This window comes from Genypterus blacodes, unplaced genomic scaffold (assembly GCF_046128005.1).
Source record: "Genypterus blacodes isolate CSIRO-AG114 ecotype Tasmania unplaced genomic scaffold, CSIRO-AGI_Gbla_v1 ptg000044l_1, whole genome shotgun sequence".
NCBI classification, from domain to species: Eukaryota; Metazoa; Chordata; class Actinopteri; order Ophidiiformes; family Ophidiidae; genus Genypterus; species Genypterus blacodes.
In genome coordinates this window covers 3534353-3553220 of record NW_027466857.1, presented here as the reverse complement: position 1 = coordinate 3553220, position 18868 = coordinate 3534353, and the positions used below count along the sequence as shown (strand labels likewise).

General features: G+C 40.3%; 2 protein-coding genes across 5 annotated transcripts in view; both read left to right on the top strand.

Moving 5' to 3' along the window:
- Nucleotides 1–326: 326 nt before the first annotated feature.
- tapt1a (transmembrane anterior posterior transformation 1a) lies at nt 327–18681 on the top strand. The gene is made up of 14 exons (XM_076149089.1): nt 327–539; nt 2648–2778; nt 3885–4003; nt 7735–7897; nt 8012–8147; nt 8665–8762; nt 8896–8965; nt 10032–10112; nt 11097–11206; nt 11530–11589; nt 11705–11773; nt 12387–12463; nt 13536–13705; nt 16768–18681. Exons 1-14 carry the CDS (start codon nt 350–352, stop codon nt 17085–17087), a joined length of 1794 nt encoding a protein of 597 aa, XP_076005204.1. The 5' UTR covers nt 327–349; the 3' UTR covers nt 17088–18681.
- The window catches only part of prom1a (prominin 1a), a 56912-nt gene continuing 55527 nt past the window's right edge, over nt 17484–18868 (top strand). For 3 of the 4 annotated variants that reach the window (XM_076149088.1, XM_076149085.1, XM_076149087.1), the window contains exon 1: nt 17484–17556. The gene's annotated coding sequence lies outside the window, so the exon portion shown is untranslated. The remainder of the gene's footprint in view (nt 17557–18868) is intronic. The other variant, XM_076149084.1, reaches the window with a different exon arrangement.

The following is an 18868-nucleotide window of genomic DNA, read 5'->3' as shown; positions in this document are numbered from 1 at the left end:
TGTACTGTTAAATTCGTTTAAAATTACTGCACTTGATGTAGTTTTTATAATGATTTCAGTATAATAATGATGTCTGTATTGTATAATACAATACAAAAATATATTTAAAAAATATTTTTCGACCTATTTATTGTTATTAATATTACTATTATTAGTACTAGTAGTTCTATTGTTATTTGTATTGGTAGTATACAAATATTATATACATAATTATATAATCATTTATTGTTACTTCTGGGCGTATTTTGCAAAAATGTAATTCTAAAAAAAAAAGTAAACTGGTCGCGTCGTTGTTTATTGTGATGACGTTGCACGGGGCGACGCGGGGACGGCAGCTGCCAAAGTAAAGATGGCGGACCTGTTGGGGACCGAGCTGTCAGAAGAGAAAGAAGCAGAAAATGAGCTAAAAAGGCGACAGAAGCGACCGTGGGAGAATTTACACAAGTCGGGGAAAATTAGTTTAGCTCCAGACCTGCCAGAAACATTGGGATTTTACGACATTAGCGCTGTCAGGAGGGAGCAAAGGGAGCATCCAGCAGGTAAAGTCGGGTCTCCTTTCATGTTAGCTAATAAACACAGTCTAGTAACAGGGCTCACATTTGTGTTTTAGTCTTTAAAAGCCTGTTAATGCCCGGTTGTTTTAGTGATGTCATAAATATAACGTTTAAGCTAAGGGTGAAGAAATGAGAAAAGATGCAGGAGTAACATGGTATCAGCTGAATAGAGGGCTGTCAACGCGTTCTTGTTTACATAGCTACAGTTAGCCAGGTGGACTAAAGTGTCCCTATATGCATTAACCAAGTCATATTTATAAGTCTGGACCAAGTTTATTAACGTTTGTAAACGAAATTAAGTGTCTCCATGCAAATTTCATAGGAATAATCAAATCGGTGTTTTGGGTGAACGAGTTACCGTGTTACCTTGTGACTTTAGCGTGCAAATCGTAATATTATACATCTATATCGTTACTGTACACTTAAGTATTGACATTTAAATTCAGCATAATGACTTGTATTTTTATTTATATTGATTCAGAAAGTACAACAGTATTACTACAGTGACAGTGTTTACGTCTTTACTTTGCAGCTATTTAAGTATGTACTAGAGCTGTTAATTAGAATGCTCACGAAGGCGTTCACATGGACATTATCTGTCTCTAGGCTAAATGCATCGTTTTCTAGGTCACTCATTAATCTGGAAAAACTCAGAACTAGTACTTGGTTTTCTTCCCACTATCTTTTACTGTCTAAAGTTCATTTAGGTGGTTGCCTCATTGTACAAACACAATAGTTAGGTTACACTGTTAAGTATAAGATGTGTGAGACAATGCCTACCTACACTTTAGGTTTATTTCAGTAATTCAATTCAAAAAGTGAAACTCTCATATATTATAGATACATCACACACAAAGTGAAATATTTGGAGCCTTTATTTGTTTTAGTTTTTAAGATAATGGCTTACATCTCATAAAAAACCCAAATTCAGTATCTCAGAAAATTAGAATATTGGGGGAAAAGTTCAGTATTGTAGACTCACAGTGTCACACTCTAATCAGCTCATTAACTCAAATCACCTGCTGAGGTTTCCTGAGCCTTTACTTTGTCTCAGTCTGGTTCAGTAGGCGACACAATCGTGGGGAAGACTGCCATGTTCTAATTTATTGAGATGCACCTGTACATTGCCAAAAGTACGTGAACATGTGTGTTTACTAATGTGAGGTGAAGTCTGAACACAGCCAAGATAAGTTGCAACAATTTTAAAGAGAAACTATCACTCGGCTCCCTGGCCATGTGTCCTGTTAACCCTTCTGGTAAATGCAGCCATGCCTGTGAGTGCTACATTTACTTCTTGCTATTTTCTACTGCACCCCATTCAGCCCCAGCGTGTTTCAGCTCTCTGTGTGAGTTAACAGCAAAACAGTTTGAACTCGTTGCCTACATTGTACTATCAGTCAAAATGTATTACAATCACAGCGTCGTGATCTTTGTCTGCACTTTATGAACTATGACATATTTGACAGGTTCTCACACATGGAAGCTGTGGAGGGGGGGAAACAATGGGGCCACCATATGGGGTTGTTTAGAGCTGCACACTGAGCCTTCGCCTCACACTTTTTGTTTACATTTTAGCTTTTTATTAATGCAAGACTATTGACACATTTTCATTGCTTTATTTTATAGTTAAGAAACTCCTCCAACTAATGATTAACAATAAATCTGTCCGGTATTTTTGTCCTATAATTGTTTCCTCTGTAGAATGTAAAAAATACTGACCAATGCCCATTACATGTTCCCAGATCCCAAGATAACATTGCATATTTAGTCTAATAACCTAAATGGATTCAATTTACTATAATATGAAACAGAGACCCAAATCCCCCCACTGAAGAAGCTGAAAATAGCTTATGGCTACAGCAACTATCTTTGACCTTTTACAGTAGAAGCCTGTCCAGAAAAAACCTAAGTCACAGTCAAATATATTATCCATTTCTCAGTTTTGAAGTTGTTAAATCATTAGTTTCCACAAATGACAGAAATTTTCTCTTTCAACAGGCTTGGTGCTGTCATTGTGTAGATAGCGGTCGCTGTACTGTTATTGTTATCGACAATAGCCTTGTGGTTTCAATGTTGCTTTCGTTTTGTTCCAGATCCGTCGCTGGCACGCTTCATTTGCGCAGAGCTCACCAGAGGCTACTTCCTGGAACACAATGAAGCAAAATACACAGAGCGCAGAGAGAAAGTTTACACATGCATGCGTATTCCCAAGGAACTGGAAAAGGTACGGTATGAATCCGAGCTTCCTGTTGGCCCCTTTCTGTCTGTGCTCTCGTTCTGATTAACACACACAAGTCACAGCCGTACTCACATCCCATCATCAACCCATGACTGCTTGAAACTGGGCCAGTCCCCTGCACATGCTGCTATAGTTCTGACATGATTAGATGATCAGGTCTTTAGAACTGACTCATTGTTTTAATCATCTAACAAATATATGGTTAGAGCAGCACATATGTGACAACTTATATACGCCTACTTTCTGTCTCTTACAAGCAATATGCCATTTTAAAACATCATTGCATCATTTTTAACAACACAAACACTCTTTGATGGCTTCATTAATTGGGTTTTTTTAATCATTGCCATTATTCAACTGAAAAATTTCAAATATAATTCACACCCAACAAATTATTGTTTTCCTTAGTGATGATGAGTTCAATGAATAAAATTGTCAAGGCCCAAATTTAAAGTGATGTGAAACACAGAAACACAGGGAATATTAACAGTTGAGAAAAGTCAAATGACCCAACAATTAATTGTTTCACCACTCCAAAATATGAAAGATATTGCTTGAAGTTTGATTTGTACTTTACAAATACTAAACTTCCATACTGTACTTCAGTTATTCCTCTCATCAGCCACAGGATGGCAGTGTTAACACACAAAACTCCTGCATTAACACAAGTTCACTGCCTCTCTACAAAGTATGATATTTCTCACTGATACTGACTGGTTATCAACCAATCTGCATCTATAGTGATTTACATCTAACGGTTTTAAAAGACTAAGACTTCCAGCTGCGAAAACTTATTTTACATTAAAATCTCCTCTCAGCATTTTCTGTCTCTACTTGGCCAACATAAGAATGAAATCGTTGTGGCTTTGCCAGGCAGTCTTGCCAACTTCATCGGTACCTAAAAAGACACAAAAGCCACCAATTCAAAAACATACCAGCTTACAAAAACAACTCTACAAGAACTTAAAGCACACATCAGTTGTCTTTGTTCAACCCGGAGTATTGCACAAAGTCAATTACAGGTGTTGTTGTGTATGGCTCCTGTTGCTGGTGTTCGATTGACATGGAAGTGTTGCTGTGTGACTTTCCAGCTGATGATCTTTGGCTTCTTCCTGTGCATGGACGCCTTCTTGTATGTCTTCACCCTGCTGCCCCTCAGAGTGCTGCTGGCTCTGCTCCGTCTCCTCACCCTGCCTTGTTGTGGCTTCAGGTCAGAGTTTACACACACACACACACACACACACACACACACACACACGTTTATTGTGTTTATTTGTGTGATAATCAAGATCACCATAAGTCATCCATCTTTGGTAACAGAATAGTTTTATTACATTTTAACCTCAAATTAACTGGAAGAAGGAGGCCCTCACTTTCATAAAACTATAAATAAAATGTATTTTAAATACTGTCACATTCTGATTGCACCTGCTGCTGTGTAGAAGGAAAAGGTTGTTAAAGTGCAGTCACACCAGAATTCATACCTCATTAGTTCAGTGCTGAGAAGTGTCTCTCTTGCCTCATGTTACAAATAGCTTTAACCTTATTTACCTTGCACAAAATTTGGATTTGACCCTTGAGACTCACCAAAGTAGGGCCAGTTTCAGACGGTAAGGAGCTCGTTTTGGCCATTCCAGTCCATCTTGTTTAATTGCATATTGATAGAAAGTCACAGCATATTGTGCATATAGTTGTGCAACCTTTCTACACAGTTCATACATATAATGGCAGACAAACACAGAAACTGTACATTGCATCGTTTGAGATTTTTGCAAAAGGTTTGGCAAATGAGAAAAGAAATCAGGTTTTATCCCCACCGTATAGCTTTTCCATGTTTTATAACTTTTCTTTTCACACACAAACACTGACCTGACTGTAAATTGTTTCTATTGATTTAGAAAATGTCGATATGTTTGACAGTGGCGTAAACATGCAACTTCGAAGCATTTACAGCCAATAGCTCCATTATCTCTCCTCTTCCACTTTTCCTCATTCTCCCCCTGCCTTCCTCCCCCTGCAGGGCACGCACATGCCCCTACTGCAGAAGAAGCAGGTACGCTCCCAGAAGCCTGCCGAGGCTTCATAAATGCTATTTATCAGTGTCCCAAACTGGGTTCCACATTCATTTACCACTCTCTCTTCATCTCCATTGTGTTTGTTAATATGTGCAGCTTGGCACAGCACACCATGTTCCGTTTCTGAAGCCAGAGCAGCCATGTTGCTCCCTCATAGGTCTGTTTCGCTGAGCATGTCTGCTTGTTGTTATCATCACATTGTTTTGTCAGTGATACAGTTGCACATGCTCAAAATAGTAGGCTGCCTAGTAAAACAAGTATTCTAGACAGCAGTTGCTGCACGTCTCCTTTGGGGCAGTTAAATACTCAAGAGCCTTGCTCAAAGGCATCTGAACAATAGCTGTTGAGGAAGGAAAAAAGTCCTGACGCTCCCAGCTGCTCTTCAAAAGCAAATCAGCTCCTTCCTGTTTGTGAGCCTGCTGCTCTAACACTGCTTCTATCAGAAATCACACATCTGTTGTTTTCCTGGCCTAAAGTGGATAATGTGAATGACACACAGCGCTGAATCTTAATACTCATGTTTGTTGTGGGGAGAATGGCTGCAGATTGTTGATAGTGAGAGCTGCTTTGAGCTTCAGCATTATTAAGAGCCAGCTGCAGCAGCTTTGTGCCTACAGGCCATATACAGTAGCTGTGTGTGTATGACATGTTTGGGAGATGATGCTGTATCACTCTGTGGTAATACATCATCCACATGGACGCTGTTGCTGCAATTTCCCCATATGTTTCTAACACGCATACAATAGCTTTCATCAACAACTGGGCTTGATTGAAACTGCTGTTGTTTGGATGGATCTGATTCAGCAGCAGTGTTGTGGTCGTTTTGTTGTCCCCCGGTTCCATATTAACTGGAGACCTGGCCACCGGAAGGCGCTATAACCTCAGCAGAGCAAACCACAACAGTTTGTCACTATCGTACAGACATCTCTCTGACATATGGCTGAAGTATCATTAAGCACAAACCACTTTCGTTTAAAATTTCTACTTCTCTCAACAAAATCTGCTTCACTCCTTTTTTCATAGATTGAGGGAATAAACATCTTACCTGCTGCTTTTACCTCATTTGTTCATTTGTTTGTATGTGTATTCCAGCTAAATTCCAGCTCCTATATGGTGACAGAGGCTGTGCTCAATTGTATGCTTTAGAAAGAGGCCCAGACGTTCATCTCCTCTGCTCTTCACGGCTCTGTGCTCAGCCACATGCTGTTTCACAAAACAGAGAAACACCTGATTTGTCTAATTTACACATCCTCCTGAACATGGCTTTTCTTCCCATGTCTGCTCCATAATCTCTCACATATCTACACCTTCCAGGTCGCCTTCCCTGCTAACAAACAGCTCAGTTCTGTGAAACACACTTCTGCTTTTCCTCCCGTCTGTTTTGAAAAAAGCGCTGTTTGTTGCAATGAAAGATTAATCAACAGCTGCTGTAAGTTCATTAAGAGAATGATGGTTGGTAGATACTTGTCTTACCATGGCTTGTGCACTAACGATTTAGACAGGGATTAGTCTGTGATTGTCTATGATTTGTGGTGATTAAGTAGAACATCTCCTCAGTTTGTAGCATAGTATTCGTAGTTTAATGCACGATGGCTTAAAATTGACAGAGCAGTGAAAATGCTACATGATTAGGTTAACTAGCAGCATGTTAAATTGGCACAAGGAAACAGCGAATCACCGTGGAACAGGCTCTAATACATCTCAACAATCACATCTGAAGCCACTGCCGTTTTCAAAATCTTAGTGTTTGAGTTTAAATATGGAATTTGATCATTATTCAGTCCCCCGTGTCGGGTAATGAAAAGGCTACTTTCTTGCATGGCGAGCCGGTTGCTGACTTGTAAACCAGCAGTAGCTGTTGTAGAAAATCTGCAGCGTGTCTTGGAATTAAGCCCTGTGTGGCTCTTCCCGGGTTATCCCTGTCACAGTAAATTCTAAATCACCCGTGCCATGGATTTGTCAGCCCTCCTCTCAACATGCCCCCAAGCTGCACTGCCCACCATCGCCATAATTATAAATGCTGCACTTTTTTCTCTTTTTTTCTAACAATGAACGACATGTTTTGCTGTTTCTGTGTGACAGATTGACATTTCTGCTTCCCTCTGTTGATTTTACTTAAATTTTTCTCAACCAACACGATTTGACACACTTCTGTCCAAAATGCTGTATTCATTTTTGCGACAAACATGACTTGTCTTGAAATACATCTAAAACAATAGATGTGCTTATTCTCAAACAAGTTTAAAGAATAGGTAATGTCTCATTCATGTGTCATTTGCATAATATTGATTAAGAGCAAATTGTGACATCTTTTTATGGCATTTGTAATTTTTTTTGTCTTATCAGCATCTATTGTGAAAGAGTTGCCGCCTCTTTCATATGTCCGATCTCATTTTGAACAGAAATGAATCGCTGCATCTGTTTGTGTTGTCCATCTGTATCTTGGGCCTGGGCTGAATAGCAGAACTCATACATAGCCTTCTGAAATAACACCAGTGGTGATATTGGGTTTCTTTATTTGGCATTTAGAATGTTCTGCATGTATATAGCCACATTTTTGCATTTGAATATCCAGATTTAACATGCATATATAATTCAATTGAACTCTAAATAAGGGATTGATAATATATAACACATAATGTACTGCAGTTTTTGCATTTATTCCAGCCCATTACATCATACTGTATACCAATATCAGCCCTGTCAGTGTGTAATATGAGCCCCACTACATAGATGTGGATATACAGGCTTTCGTAAACTGTGTATCTTAGCATGCAAATGCATTCAAAGTGTGTGCTGTAATGTAAATGTGTTTCCACACAGATGCTGTAAATTGATCTTCCTGTTTGTGTGTGTTTGCGGTTAGCGGGTCACGGCTGCTGCAGCCAGCGCAGGTGTGTGACGTGCTGAAGGGCCTGATCCTGCTGCTGTGCTTCTCCATGATGCATTATGTAGATTACTCCATGATGTACCATCTGATCAGAGGGCAATCTGTTATCAAACTCTACATCATCTACAACATGTTAGAGGTATGTTGTACATTTTACACTAAGCCCCAAATAATGATCTGTTCCTTTTAGCTTTGGTAGCTTTAGAAGGTTTTAAATGTCTTTCTTCCAATCTGATTTCCTTTTAATTACCAGGTGGCAGACCGTCTCTTCTCCTCCTTTGGTCAGGACATCCTGGATGCTCTCTACTGGACAGCCACAGAACCCAAAGAACGGAAGAGAGACAGTATAGGAGTCATCCCTCACTTCCTCATGGCTGTGTTTTATGTCTGTATCCTTCTCATTTCAGATTTGTGTTGCATTCTGCGCAGCCTTAAATAACCATGTCCTGTTTGTCCTGATTTGGTAGTGCAAGAGCTCAAGAGACTCGAGTGTGTCTCAACTCAAACAATAGTCATGTTTAAGACTGTGCTACTGTATGTGGTGTGAGAGGAAATCTGATGTTTGTTTACGTTTTGGCTTAACACAATAAGAACAAACACCAGGTTTGTCCTTGTGCAGACCAAACAACTGCACAGAGTTGGTCCAGGTCTGTCCGAGGCCACTTGTTGGTGAATTTGAGTGGTGAGTGAAAAGCTAAGTTGACCTGATTTGTGTGTTTGCTGATTATAATACCATGATTCATCAACTTCTTCTTTTGTGTGTGACCACTCCAGAAGGAAGTAAAGCCTCATAATATAGCTAAGTGCAGTTTGAGCGACAGTCACAGATAATGCTTTTAATGAGCTTTCAACAGACTGAAGTTTATTTCTGTAAATCTGTTGTTTTCCTGAGTGGCTCTGCCTCAGTTCTCCATTCAATCCTCATCATGGTCCAAGCCTCTACCCTCAACGTAGCTTTCAACTCTCAAAACAAATCCCTGCTCACCATCATGATGTCCAACAATGTCAGTACAAACAATCACACACAAGCCCACACACACACACACTTTACTCAACCAAAATACCAAACCGTTATTATTTACTTGATAGAAAATGCTGCTGCAATGTTTCATTTGCTATGTTCTCTGTCATTCACAGTTTGTGGAGATTAAAGGAAGTGTTTTCAAGAAATTTGGGAAGAACAACTTATTCCAAATGTCCAATAGTGGTAAGATATCACAAAACTTCACTAAGAATCACAACCATAACTCCATAGTAATTACATACATAGTTCTTGGTATTGCAAAGAGAACATTTACTTTATTTGATAAACATGAAGCATAAGTACATTTGCAGAACTATCATCTTATTTGCTATTGTAAGCTCACAAATATGAAGCCTTGTCGAGTGTGTTTCCTCCCAACTGGCTGCAAACATGTGACAAGAGAAAGAGTTACATCATAGGTTGTTTGATAGAAAAACACAACATTGAATGCAAAGGTTGTTGTGTCTTTAAAGATATTGTGTTGTCTGCTTTAATATCACATCACTTGTCGATTGAAGTAAAGTTGAAGATGATATGACACTAATAACATGTGCAATGTACATTCTACAGTTTGGAAATTTATAAGAAGCAGCTTGGAAATGCGATTAGATCAGATTGGCAACATTACAAAAACACGGAAGAACAAAAAATAACTTGCCACCCACTGTATAGCTAATTTTTGCATTTTCCAGTTCCCTTTATATGAGGAAGCATTCACAGTTCTCGCATTACTTCCTCTTTTTATTTATGTTTGCTGCTTTTGTGTGCCAGTGTCACATGTGGGTCATAAGCCTGCCATTATCAGCCGCTACTTTCTTCTTGCTGTTGGCTCGAGTCTTTGAAGATTTCCTCCTCACGCGGCTGAGCTCAGTATTAACTAGCGTGGTGTGGCTGCACTATGGATAACGGCATGCCCCAAACACTTACAGTTGCTTTTTGAAATGACAAAAGATGAATATTTAGCGCATCCAATGCTGTGATAAGAGTAAGACTAAAAGTACCTGCCTCATATCAATTTTCTGAACACATTTACAGATCTGATCTTACTCGTTTAACAGCCCCTTCGACATCTCTACCTCTGCTCCCTTTCTTGCGTATGTAATACAGCACCATGATACCAGTCAGGGACAAGTGAATGAAAGTGTAATGTAATTGCACCTTAAATGAAGTTGCTAATCCTATTTTCCAGCCAGGGCGTTGCAGACGTAAGTGACTGCGAATCACTAATGTAATTAATTTATCCCGGCAGATATCAAGGAACGGTTCACCAGCTACATCCTCCTGCTCATTGTTTGTCTCAGGAATATGGAGCAGTTCTCGTGGAACCCAGGTAATCATCTTACAAACACTGCACGCTACTCTTGCCTTGTTTACGGCACGCTGGCTATTTTATACAAGCCAAACTATTTCCACCTCAGTGCAGGGGTCAAGTCTTTCTGAATTCTGACATATATGCTGAGTGGCTCCTTTTCTTGCTCTTTTGGCTGACCTACAGTAGCAGCTTGGGGAGTTTTCACCCAACAAACCTCAGTAAAACAGACAGAGGAGTGCAAGGGATAAAAGCCGGGTGCTGCTGTATGACAGATTTATAAAAAACACACTCAGCTCCTGCCAGGCGTACATGAGATGACAGACGTGGCCTGTCAGCATTAGTTACAAACCTGATGGAATAATACTGGCAGAGCAAACACCTTCTGCTGCTAAAGAGGTGGCCGACGCAGAAGCCCCCTGTCAGTTTTGACCCTCCGTCTTTGCTGCATTATTACGACACAGCCTGTCTGGTTTATGTTCCATAGTAAAAACCAAAGCACCCTCTCATACATTATTCCTTTCTAAACATGCTCTGTAATTAAGCTTATGAGTGGTTGAGTTGTTTTGCACATGAATTGTAGTCTGAAGGCATTTACAAGGTCTTTATTATTGATTATGACATTTAGACATAATCAAAGATGTAATGTACTTACTTAATTGTTTGTGTGCATCGATTCTGTTAGAGTGCTTCTTTTGGGAAGTGTAATTGGCCAGTAGTAGTAGTACTTTTACAATATGCCATTCCTCACGCTAGCATAGGTTATTGGTTCTATATTTGACATACAGATGGTGCCGGTAATATCACCGCAATTTTATGTACATAATTGCCAAACAAAATTTTTCTATCTTAAAATATAGGACGTTGAATCATCTACACTAGTTGTATTTGGCTTCCCATGTATAAAACTAGAGCACAAAATGTCAATGTATCCATGTTTTCCTGGTTAATTGAAGATTAAACATTTAAATACAACATTAACTTCCCTGTGCCTTCTCCCCCCAGACCACCTTTGGGTGTTGATCCCTGATGTCTTCATGGTCGTCACTTCTGAAATAGCTGTCGACATCATTAAGCACGCTTTTATCACCAAGTTTAACGATATTACAGCAGATGTAAGGACCAAATCCTTTTCTCCTACCCCTTTGCATTATTTCAGAAATATTCTACACGCCAATTACTCCATGGAAAATCTGTGTTATTGATCCAGAGATGTGGATAAAAGGAGTACATGTGTCTTTCCTTACTACATTGAACATTGTCATCTCCAATTTTATTGTGGAAGTTCATAATGGAATTGAATGTTGCTATTTTTATGTGATCTCTGCTTTTCACGCGTACACAATTGTGAGATTACAGCGTATGATTTAATAGCTTCATATTATCAGTGATTACAGCATTTTCCTCCTAAAGTGAGACTTGTATGTTCTCTTACCAGGTGTACAGTGAATACAGAGCCAGTTTGGCTTTCGATCTCGTCAGCACTCGACAGAAGAATGTAAGAAACATGTCTTTGTACTACAGACCTTATATGTTCACAAACAGCGCTGAGCCCGCGGGCAGCTAATGGGGTTTTACTGACTGTGTCAATCTGCTTGTGTGTCACTGTACAGGCTTGCACGGACTACAGTGACTCAGTGGCCCGCAGGATGGGCTTCATCCCTCTGCCTCTGGCTGTTCTAGTAAGAGAAGCAAACAGCTATTCATGCACTCAATACCATTACCGCTTAGTGCACAATGCTTAAGCGAGTGTGTTTATGCTGCCTGAACATACAGTTTGTAGAATAACAGGTGCAAAGTGCAACCTCTTGTTTCTGTCTCATTACTGTTCAGATGTTCTTGTGTGGTTTCCATTTGCTATGACCTGTACGGTTGTGGCTTATAAATTGAGGCTTCAGACCATGAGACGGTTTTATCTGTCTCCTTCGTCATCTGTGATGGCTTCACATAAACTGACAGATAGAAACAATTCAGGACAGACAGCTCATTAAGGTGAAACATGTTGGGGTTACCAGTAACAAAATCTCAAGGAAGGAGGAAAAGAATGTCAGCACATTTTCTACCTTAAGGCAAGAGGTTGGATATGATACCTTTTTAAAAATAGGAGGTGTGCCAGGAGCTCAATAGTTAGGCTTCATTGCCACATGAAAAATGGAACCAGGGCTTTTGTTCAGTAATGATAACAAAAACAAAGTGGACATTGGTTCCAGTATCTGTTGATTAAATAGGTTTTTACAGTATTTGCTGAGTCATAAGTTGCTGGGAGTTTATTGTAACTTTCATGTCTTTTAACAGCTGATCCGGGTGGTGATGAGCTCAGTGAAGGTGCAAGGAGCTCTCTCCTACACGTGTGTCTTCCTTTTTTATCTTGGGTAAGTCTGTTATATTGCCTGTCTGTATGTGACTAAACAATGAACAAGTTTTCCTGTTTCCAGCCCCTCCTTATTAATCTACAGACTGAAAACATTGGATGTAACCTACGATGTGGTGCATTCAATATCTTCTTTCCTCATTGTTCTTACTGTCTGTCACTAAATGTTTGCTTGAAAGACTTGAATGAATTAGATACATTGTGCCCTTTATACTGTATTCATTTCATGTTTCCTTGTCCTAGTTGGCTGTTCATCACACCCACAAGCCACTCTCAAATACATGCAGATACTCTTTAACTGTCACACACACCCATTCAGATTCATAAACACAGTTACATAAGCACTGAATTCAAATCTGCCTATGACGAGCAGTTTATGGCCCCCTTCATTCTAATTTGCCCAATCCCATCAGGCTTGTAAAATTGAGTTTCCCCTTGGGCCAAGCATAAAATGTTGCCATCTTTTTTGCCATCTCTGGCTCTCCCTACCCCCTTATTTAAAAATAGCTCTGGCTTGAACAGACCGCCTTGCCTTGGAAAAGATTCAGCCATGCTCACACTCACACGCAGCCGGCTCAAAACACCCTGTCACAGCGAGCAGTGGTCCGCAGAGCTAAATGTCTGTCCTTCTCTCATCACAGTGTCGCGCCTTGGCCTAACAGCGGAAACCTTTCAGCACAAAAGGATGATACACATCCAAATCCTTGTGTCAGTGATGGGATGTGAAAAGGGGCAATTGCAACCAGCTGTTTAGAGAAGATTCATTGTAGCTTTGGCCCTGCACGACAGCTTTAGTGGAAAGTCCACAGTACTACAGTTGTAGATGTAAACAGCATTAATATAAACTGGAAAGAAACAGGAATCCAACAATCCTATTGACAGAAAGAGAAATTGCTCTATTACAATTCAAGCATTTTAAGTATGGACTGATTTCTTTTTACATTCATACACTTCTGCACAGTGAACTTTGATTGCTCTGCTACTTTCACTGTAGAGGTTTTGGATCTACTGTCCCAAATTAGTTCTTCCAGTTAAAAACCCGCCTCCCTAACTGCCGTCCTCTGCCTGTGCAGGCTGGTGACGCTCAAAGTGCTGAACAGCATTGTGCTGTTGGGGAAGTCTTGTGTCTACGTTAAGAGGGCAAACATGGAGGACAAGCTGTTTGAGAGACCCGCATCAACTCAGTCCTCCTCTGGGAAGAGCCCAACCGAAGCTGGCCAGGCCACATGTCCCACCGCTTCAGGTAAACCACATGCACTATAGTAACACTACTGAAAAAGCACAACTACCACAGTACCACAGTAGAGAGGAAATGGTTTTGTATAGTACCTACAAGTGTAAATGCTGTTAATTACTTGTTTACTTACTATTCTGTTTTCATTGTATTGTGATACCGTGACAGGCTTTTTTGCTGAAATCAAAAATGTTCATTCGGCAACCTTTACTTAAAATTGGAACCATGGTCTTATGCAACTGCTTTAAATGAAATATTGATTTAAAATGGAAACGTTTTTGACCAAATTGGAAAACCGTATTCACCACTGAGACAACAATAAATCACCATCAGATCAGGTGTACTGGAAGAGGATACCACAAGGATTGATCCAGTCAACAGGAGATGTACCTAGTTTGTAAAATTATTCAAGCTACAATTAAATAATGTAGAACTATACCAGGGTTCCTACAGTCCCACAGAGAATCCACATAAACCTCTTACAATCTCAATATATAAATGTGTTCATAAGTACTTTGTTTGCACTGTTCAATACTCTGATTGGACTTGTTTTGTCAAACTATGGCAACTATGATGGCAGTAATTGATCTAATTCATTATTTACTAATTTGAAAGCTTTTGGTCCTGAAGAAAATGCATCTGAAACATTTGAACCAATAACAGATATGGGTAGCAATAACCCCTTTTTGACGTGTGAATGTTGGAGCTTAAGCCAGGATCTTTGTGACTTTGTTTGACTTGCCCAGCATCAAACACACACACATTGCCACACACACTCTCTCATACTGTATATGGGGGTGGCTGAATGTCTGCAAATCCTAGCACATCTCTCCTCCTGTGTGTTCCATTGATGTCACCACCGTGCTGAGCCAGGAGCTTAAAATTGCAAAAATCCTGATGGTTCATTCTGCTGTACATCGCACCACCAGTTGTGTTTCAAGATGCGGTTTCTCTGAAAACCAGCATCTACAAAACATAAAGCCCCCCCACTCCGCCATGTAGAATTATTATAATGACCACATTTAGAGGTTGTGTAAAATGAAGCGTGTTTTTCGCTTCCCTCCCACACGATTTACTTGCTGGGATTTGAACCTATGATCCTCAACCCTCAACGCTCATTTCTCTAACCATTAAGCTACTTTTGTTTACCCGCTGTTAGAGGAGATTCACTGCACAATTCTACGCATTTGCACATCTTGTCTTCGAAATGATCCGGATTCATGTAACAATAGATATGCCATCTGTCTATACAGTGTGTTTTGTCCTAAGGCTGAAAAATGGGTAATGAGCCATTTTGCTTCAGCTATTTTAAGCCAGATGGTGGGGAGCTTTTAATATAACTCACATATCTTGTAAGTAAGACATGTAGAATTCCTCTGTGACCGGATATAAACAATATTATCTCACCAGTAAAACCATATTGAGATTAAATATAATTTTTTCCAAGACTCCACTGTCACACGTCACTCACCTGTTAAGCTAAATTTTCGATTTTAAACAGTTTGCTAGAAATCATACAATGCGTGTGGCGGCATTTGTACTGCATGTTTTCAGTTTTGAGTGAGTACAATTGTTTATTTATGGACTTTTGACAGGTATAACTTTTTTTATTCCCTAATAAGAATTCTCTGCAGACACGACACTGAATAATTTAGTCCAAACTGTAGGTAACACCAAACCAAAAACCCTCACACCTCACATTTTCTCATACTCAGTTGGCCTTCAGTGGCTCCATTTGGTTTTCATAGCCTGTATCCCATTTAAAGATTGAAACTCTGTTAGTTCTGTGTTTATACATACACAGTACCTGCAGCGGATTGCATGGTATCAGTTTAGCTCTGCCTGCAGTCAGAATTGGAAGTGGGTTTGGAGACGGATAGCCTGCGGCTGCTTGTCTCTGTGGATAGCCTTGTTAATATCCAATGCTGCTTCGTTAAATTCTCCCTGATATGATGAATTATTCCGTTTGCTTGACTTTCCTAATGTGCTTGAACTCCACTCACGCTGTGCTCTCCGAGTGAAAACCCCCGTTGCGGTGTTTCCTGTTGAACATGCGAGGAAATGCAGCAGGTTGTGGTAGCGACTGACTGCGCCGTGCGTCTCGTCTCGGCCTCCTTTTCTGGCTAGATGTCATTATTCCCTGATGTGCTGCTTTGACACTGAGCAGTCAGACAGGCATCAGTTGTCTGGCTGTGCTTTGGAGCCTTGTGGATGCAGCAGCTCCCTGTCACTCAAGCCACAATGGCATCACTGCTTGTGTTAAGGCTAAAAAATGACTTACGCTTGTCCTCTTAATACTATTCTCTATTTCCTTACCACGTATGTACTGTGTTAAGGCTTTCCAAAGTTCACTTAATTCAAATCTGATTCTTCCCTGATCTGACTTAACTTAATAGGTTGTTTTTTTCCCTGAGTTGCAGGCTTTCCATTATTGATTCCCGCTTTGTGTTTCCCTGGTGTTCACCGCTGAGCCTTGACAGATACTTTGTGATGATCATATGTAGGCTTTGTTGCCAGAGGCTGCTGTGCTGCACTTGTTTTGTATCACTATATAGCCATTACACATAGAGTCGTTTGTACTGGTAACTGAAGGCAATGGATTTTTACCTCTGTTTAGAAATGGTCCTGCATTTTGGTGAACAATGATGACAAAGTTGTGCCCTCAGGCTTCTTCAGATCATCGATTTATATGGGTTTGCCAGTTGGTTGGTCCCTTTAAGTACGGGCAGGCTTATCCACCTCCCCTCCAATGTCCACACAATCTCTACAGCTCAAAAGAAAGGCCACTGTTTTGTCTCAGTAAATACAATAAAATGCTTTTCATGAAAATTCATAAAACTAACAAAAAAAAGAAAAAAAAAACAATCGGAGGAACATAGAACAGTGATATTGAATTCACAAAAACAGGGAAACAATCATAAGGGCCTTGTCATTTAGTGCATTGTGTAAAACTAACAAAAACAAAACTGTTGTTTAACAATGAAAGAAATCATTAGGTAAAATAATGTGTGTCCTCTTGCTCTTTAATGCTGAAACATGACTTTGAATTGTTGGTATCCTGTCCTTCACAGATGAATCCATCATGGAGCAAATCTCAGCCACTCCTTGCGGTGTTACGCTGTCTTCCCCGTCCTCGTCCTTCTCTTCCTCTGTGACCGCCCAGCCAGCCCCGAGGAGCGACTTGTTTCATGTCCCGCCCACTGACGCGTCCCCTGCTGCGTCGGCCAGCCGTCCTCCCACTCCGCAGACTGAACCCGAGCGACCCGTACCCTCACTCGCCAAAGAAGATGAGGGGGAGGCGGTGGAGGACTCTGAACTCGCGCACAGGACTCCAAAAAAGGATTTGCTAGAAATCGACCGTTTCACAATATGTGGTAACCGCATTGACTGACCATCAGCCCGCGCTGGTGTTGCGATTAACCACTCAGGAAAGACAGGCAGCAAAAGGCGCATCAGCTTGGCTCTAACAGCCGACAGAAGCAGAACACTGAATATTTATTCAAATCAGTGGCAATTGAGTTATAAGTTATTATGGACGTGGCCTCTCAGTTTCAGACGATCCTGCTGTTGTTCATCCCACAAAGTTTAGGAGTTTGATTCTGAAACTTTGGTTGCCTGATAAACAGTGGGAGAAAGGACATGTGACTATGGCATTCTGGTTGTCAGAGTTGGCTGGTGTGTGTGTTCTTGTGAGTGTGCGTGTGTGAGTGAGTTTGCAAGTGTGAGTGTGTTCGAAAGAGTGCACGTGAAAGCGCACAAGCACTTCCTGTATGAGCAGCACTGGGACCACGAGAGAGAAGATTCTCAGTTAGCTCAGCAGCCAGCAAAGAGACTTTGACGCCGCTTTTATCGTCTTGAAGGTAAACCCTGATCATTTCTCATCATTATTTTCTTCTCCTTTGAAACTTGAAGCGTTTTTGTTCTTTCAGAGATCTCGGGTGTCATCCGATATTATCCACCAGTTTGCGAGACAAAGCAAGCAAATGTTGGAAGTTGAAAGGCTTGTTGAAACGAGGCCCTCCAGTCTCACACTGTTTAATGCAAAGCGTCTATGCATTGCTCCTCTGCTCACTGAAGATGACGAGTGTTTGATTGAAACTGGTACCAGAGTTGGACTGAGAGTGTTATGTCCACCACTACAAACAATACAAACTAGTTCTCCAAACTTTGAACTAAATCACAATTCAATTAGAGCCTGAAGCAGAGCATTTGTTTACATGTTGCCATTTCAGAAGTGAACTGAAATCCTTTTACAAGCTTTTCCTTTCTGAAGCATCTTCATGGGGCTTTGGTATATTTACAGGCAAAGATTGGAGCACTAGTCATAGTTTGTGTGTGTGTGGCAATGATCACTGCTGACAAAGCAGAACAGTGTCACATTTTATGACAGAAATTCAGAATGGCAAGGAAATTCAAATCTGTATTTAGATGACATTAGTCTTGGTGTATTTCCAATTATTTACAAATGCGGCCCTAAAGCGATTTCAAGTGCGTTTCATGCATCAAAGGTACTTTTTTCTAATCTCTTTATTCCCATTTCAGGTGAAAACTCACATTCATTTTGTGAAGGTTTGCACTGATGTACCGTATTGTCTTAAACACGCTCCACCTGACAGCTCATTTGTCGTTTCATTCAGCTCGCAAATAATGTTATACTGTTTACATTTGAGAATTACAAAAGCAATATTTCCACAACAAAAAAGCCTTTTATTTCCCCTTCAGTGCTACAACAGACCAGCTGCACCGAGCTTTCATGAGCTACGTGAAATATTATTCACAGCATTCCATCACTTTCAACATTTTGATGTGGGGCCATAAAGTTCCCGCCGCTGTGTGTTGAATATTTCACTTATCGCGGAGCTCGCTCACTTTTGTTTTTCTAATCAAAGTAATGTAATATAATTTAGTCATGGTACATTATGTCGCACTTTATGCTTCCTGCCATTTTTGGCTGCAAGGTCACACTTTGTATTTCCATGGGAGCTTTTTCCCCAGCAACTGTGTGATGATAGCAGATCCGTAACATGGCAACATAAAATAGTTTTAGATATATGTATAGTTATATAGTCGCTTATATTACCTGACGAATATGAGATAATTATCAGGCTGGAAATTTCCAATAATGTCTGACAAAACTGGTAAATGATCCACTAATGCACCACATATATTGCC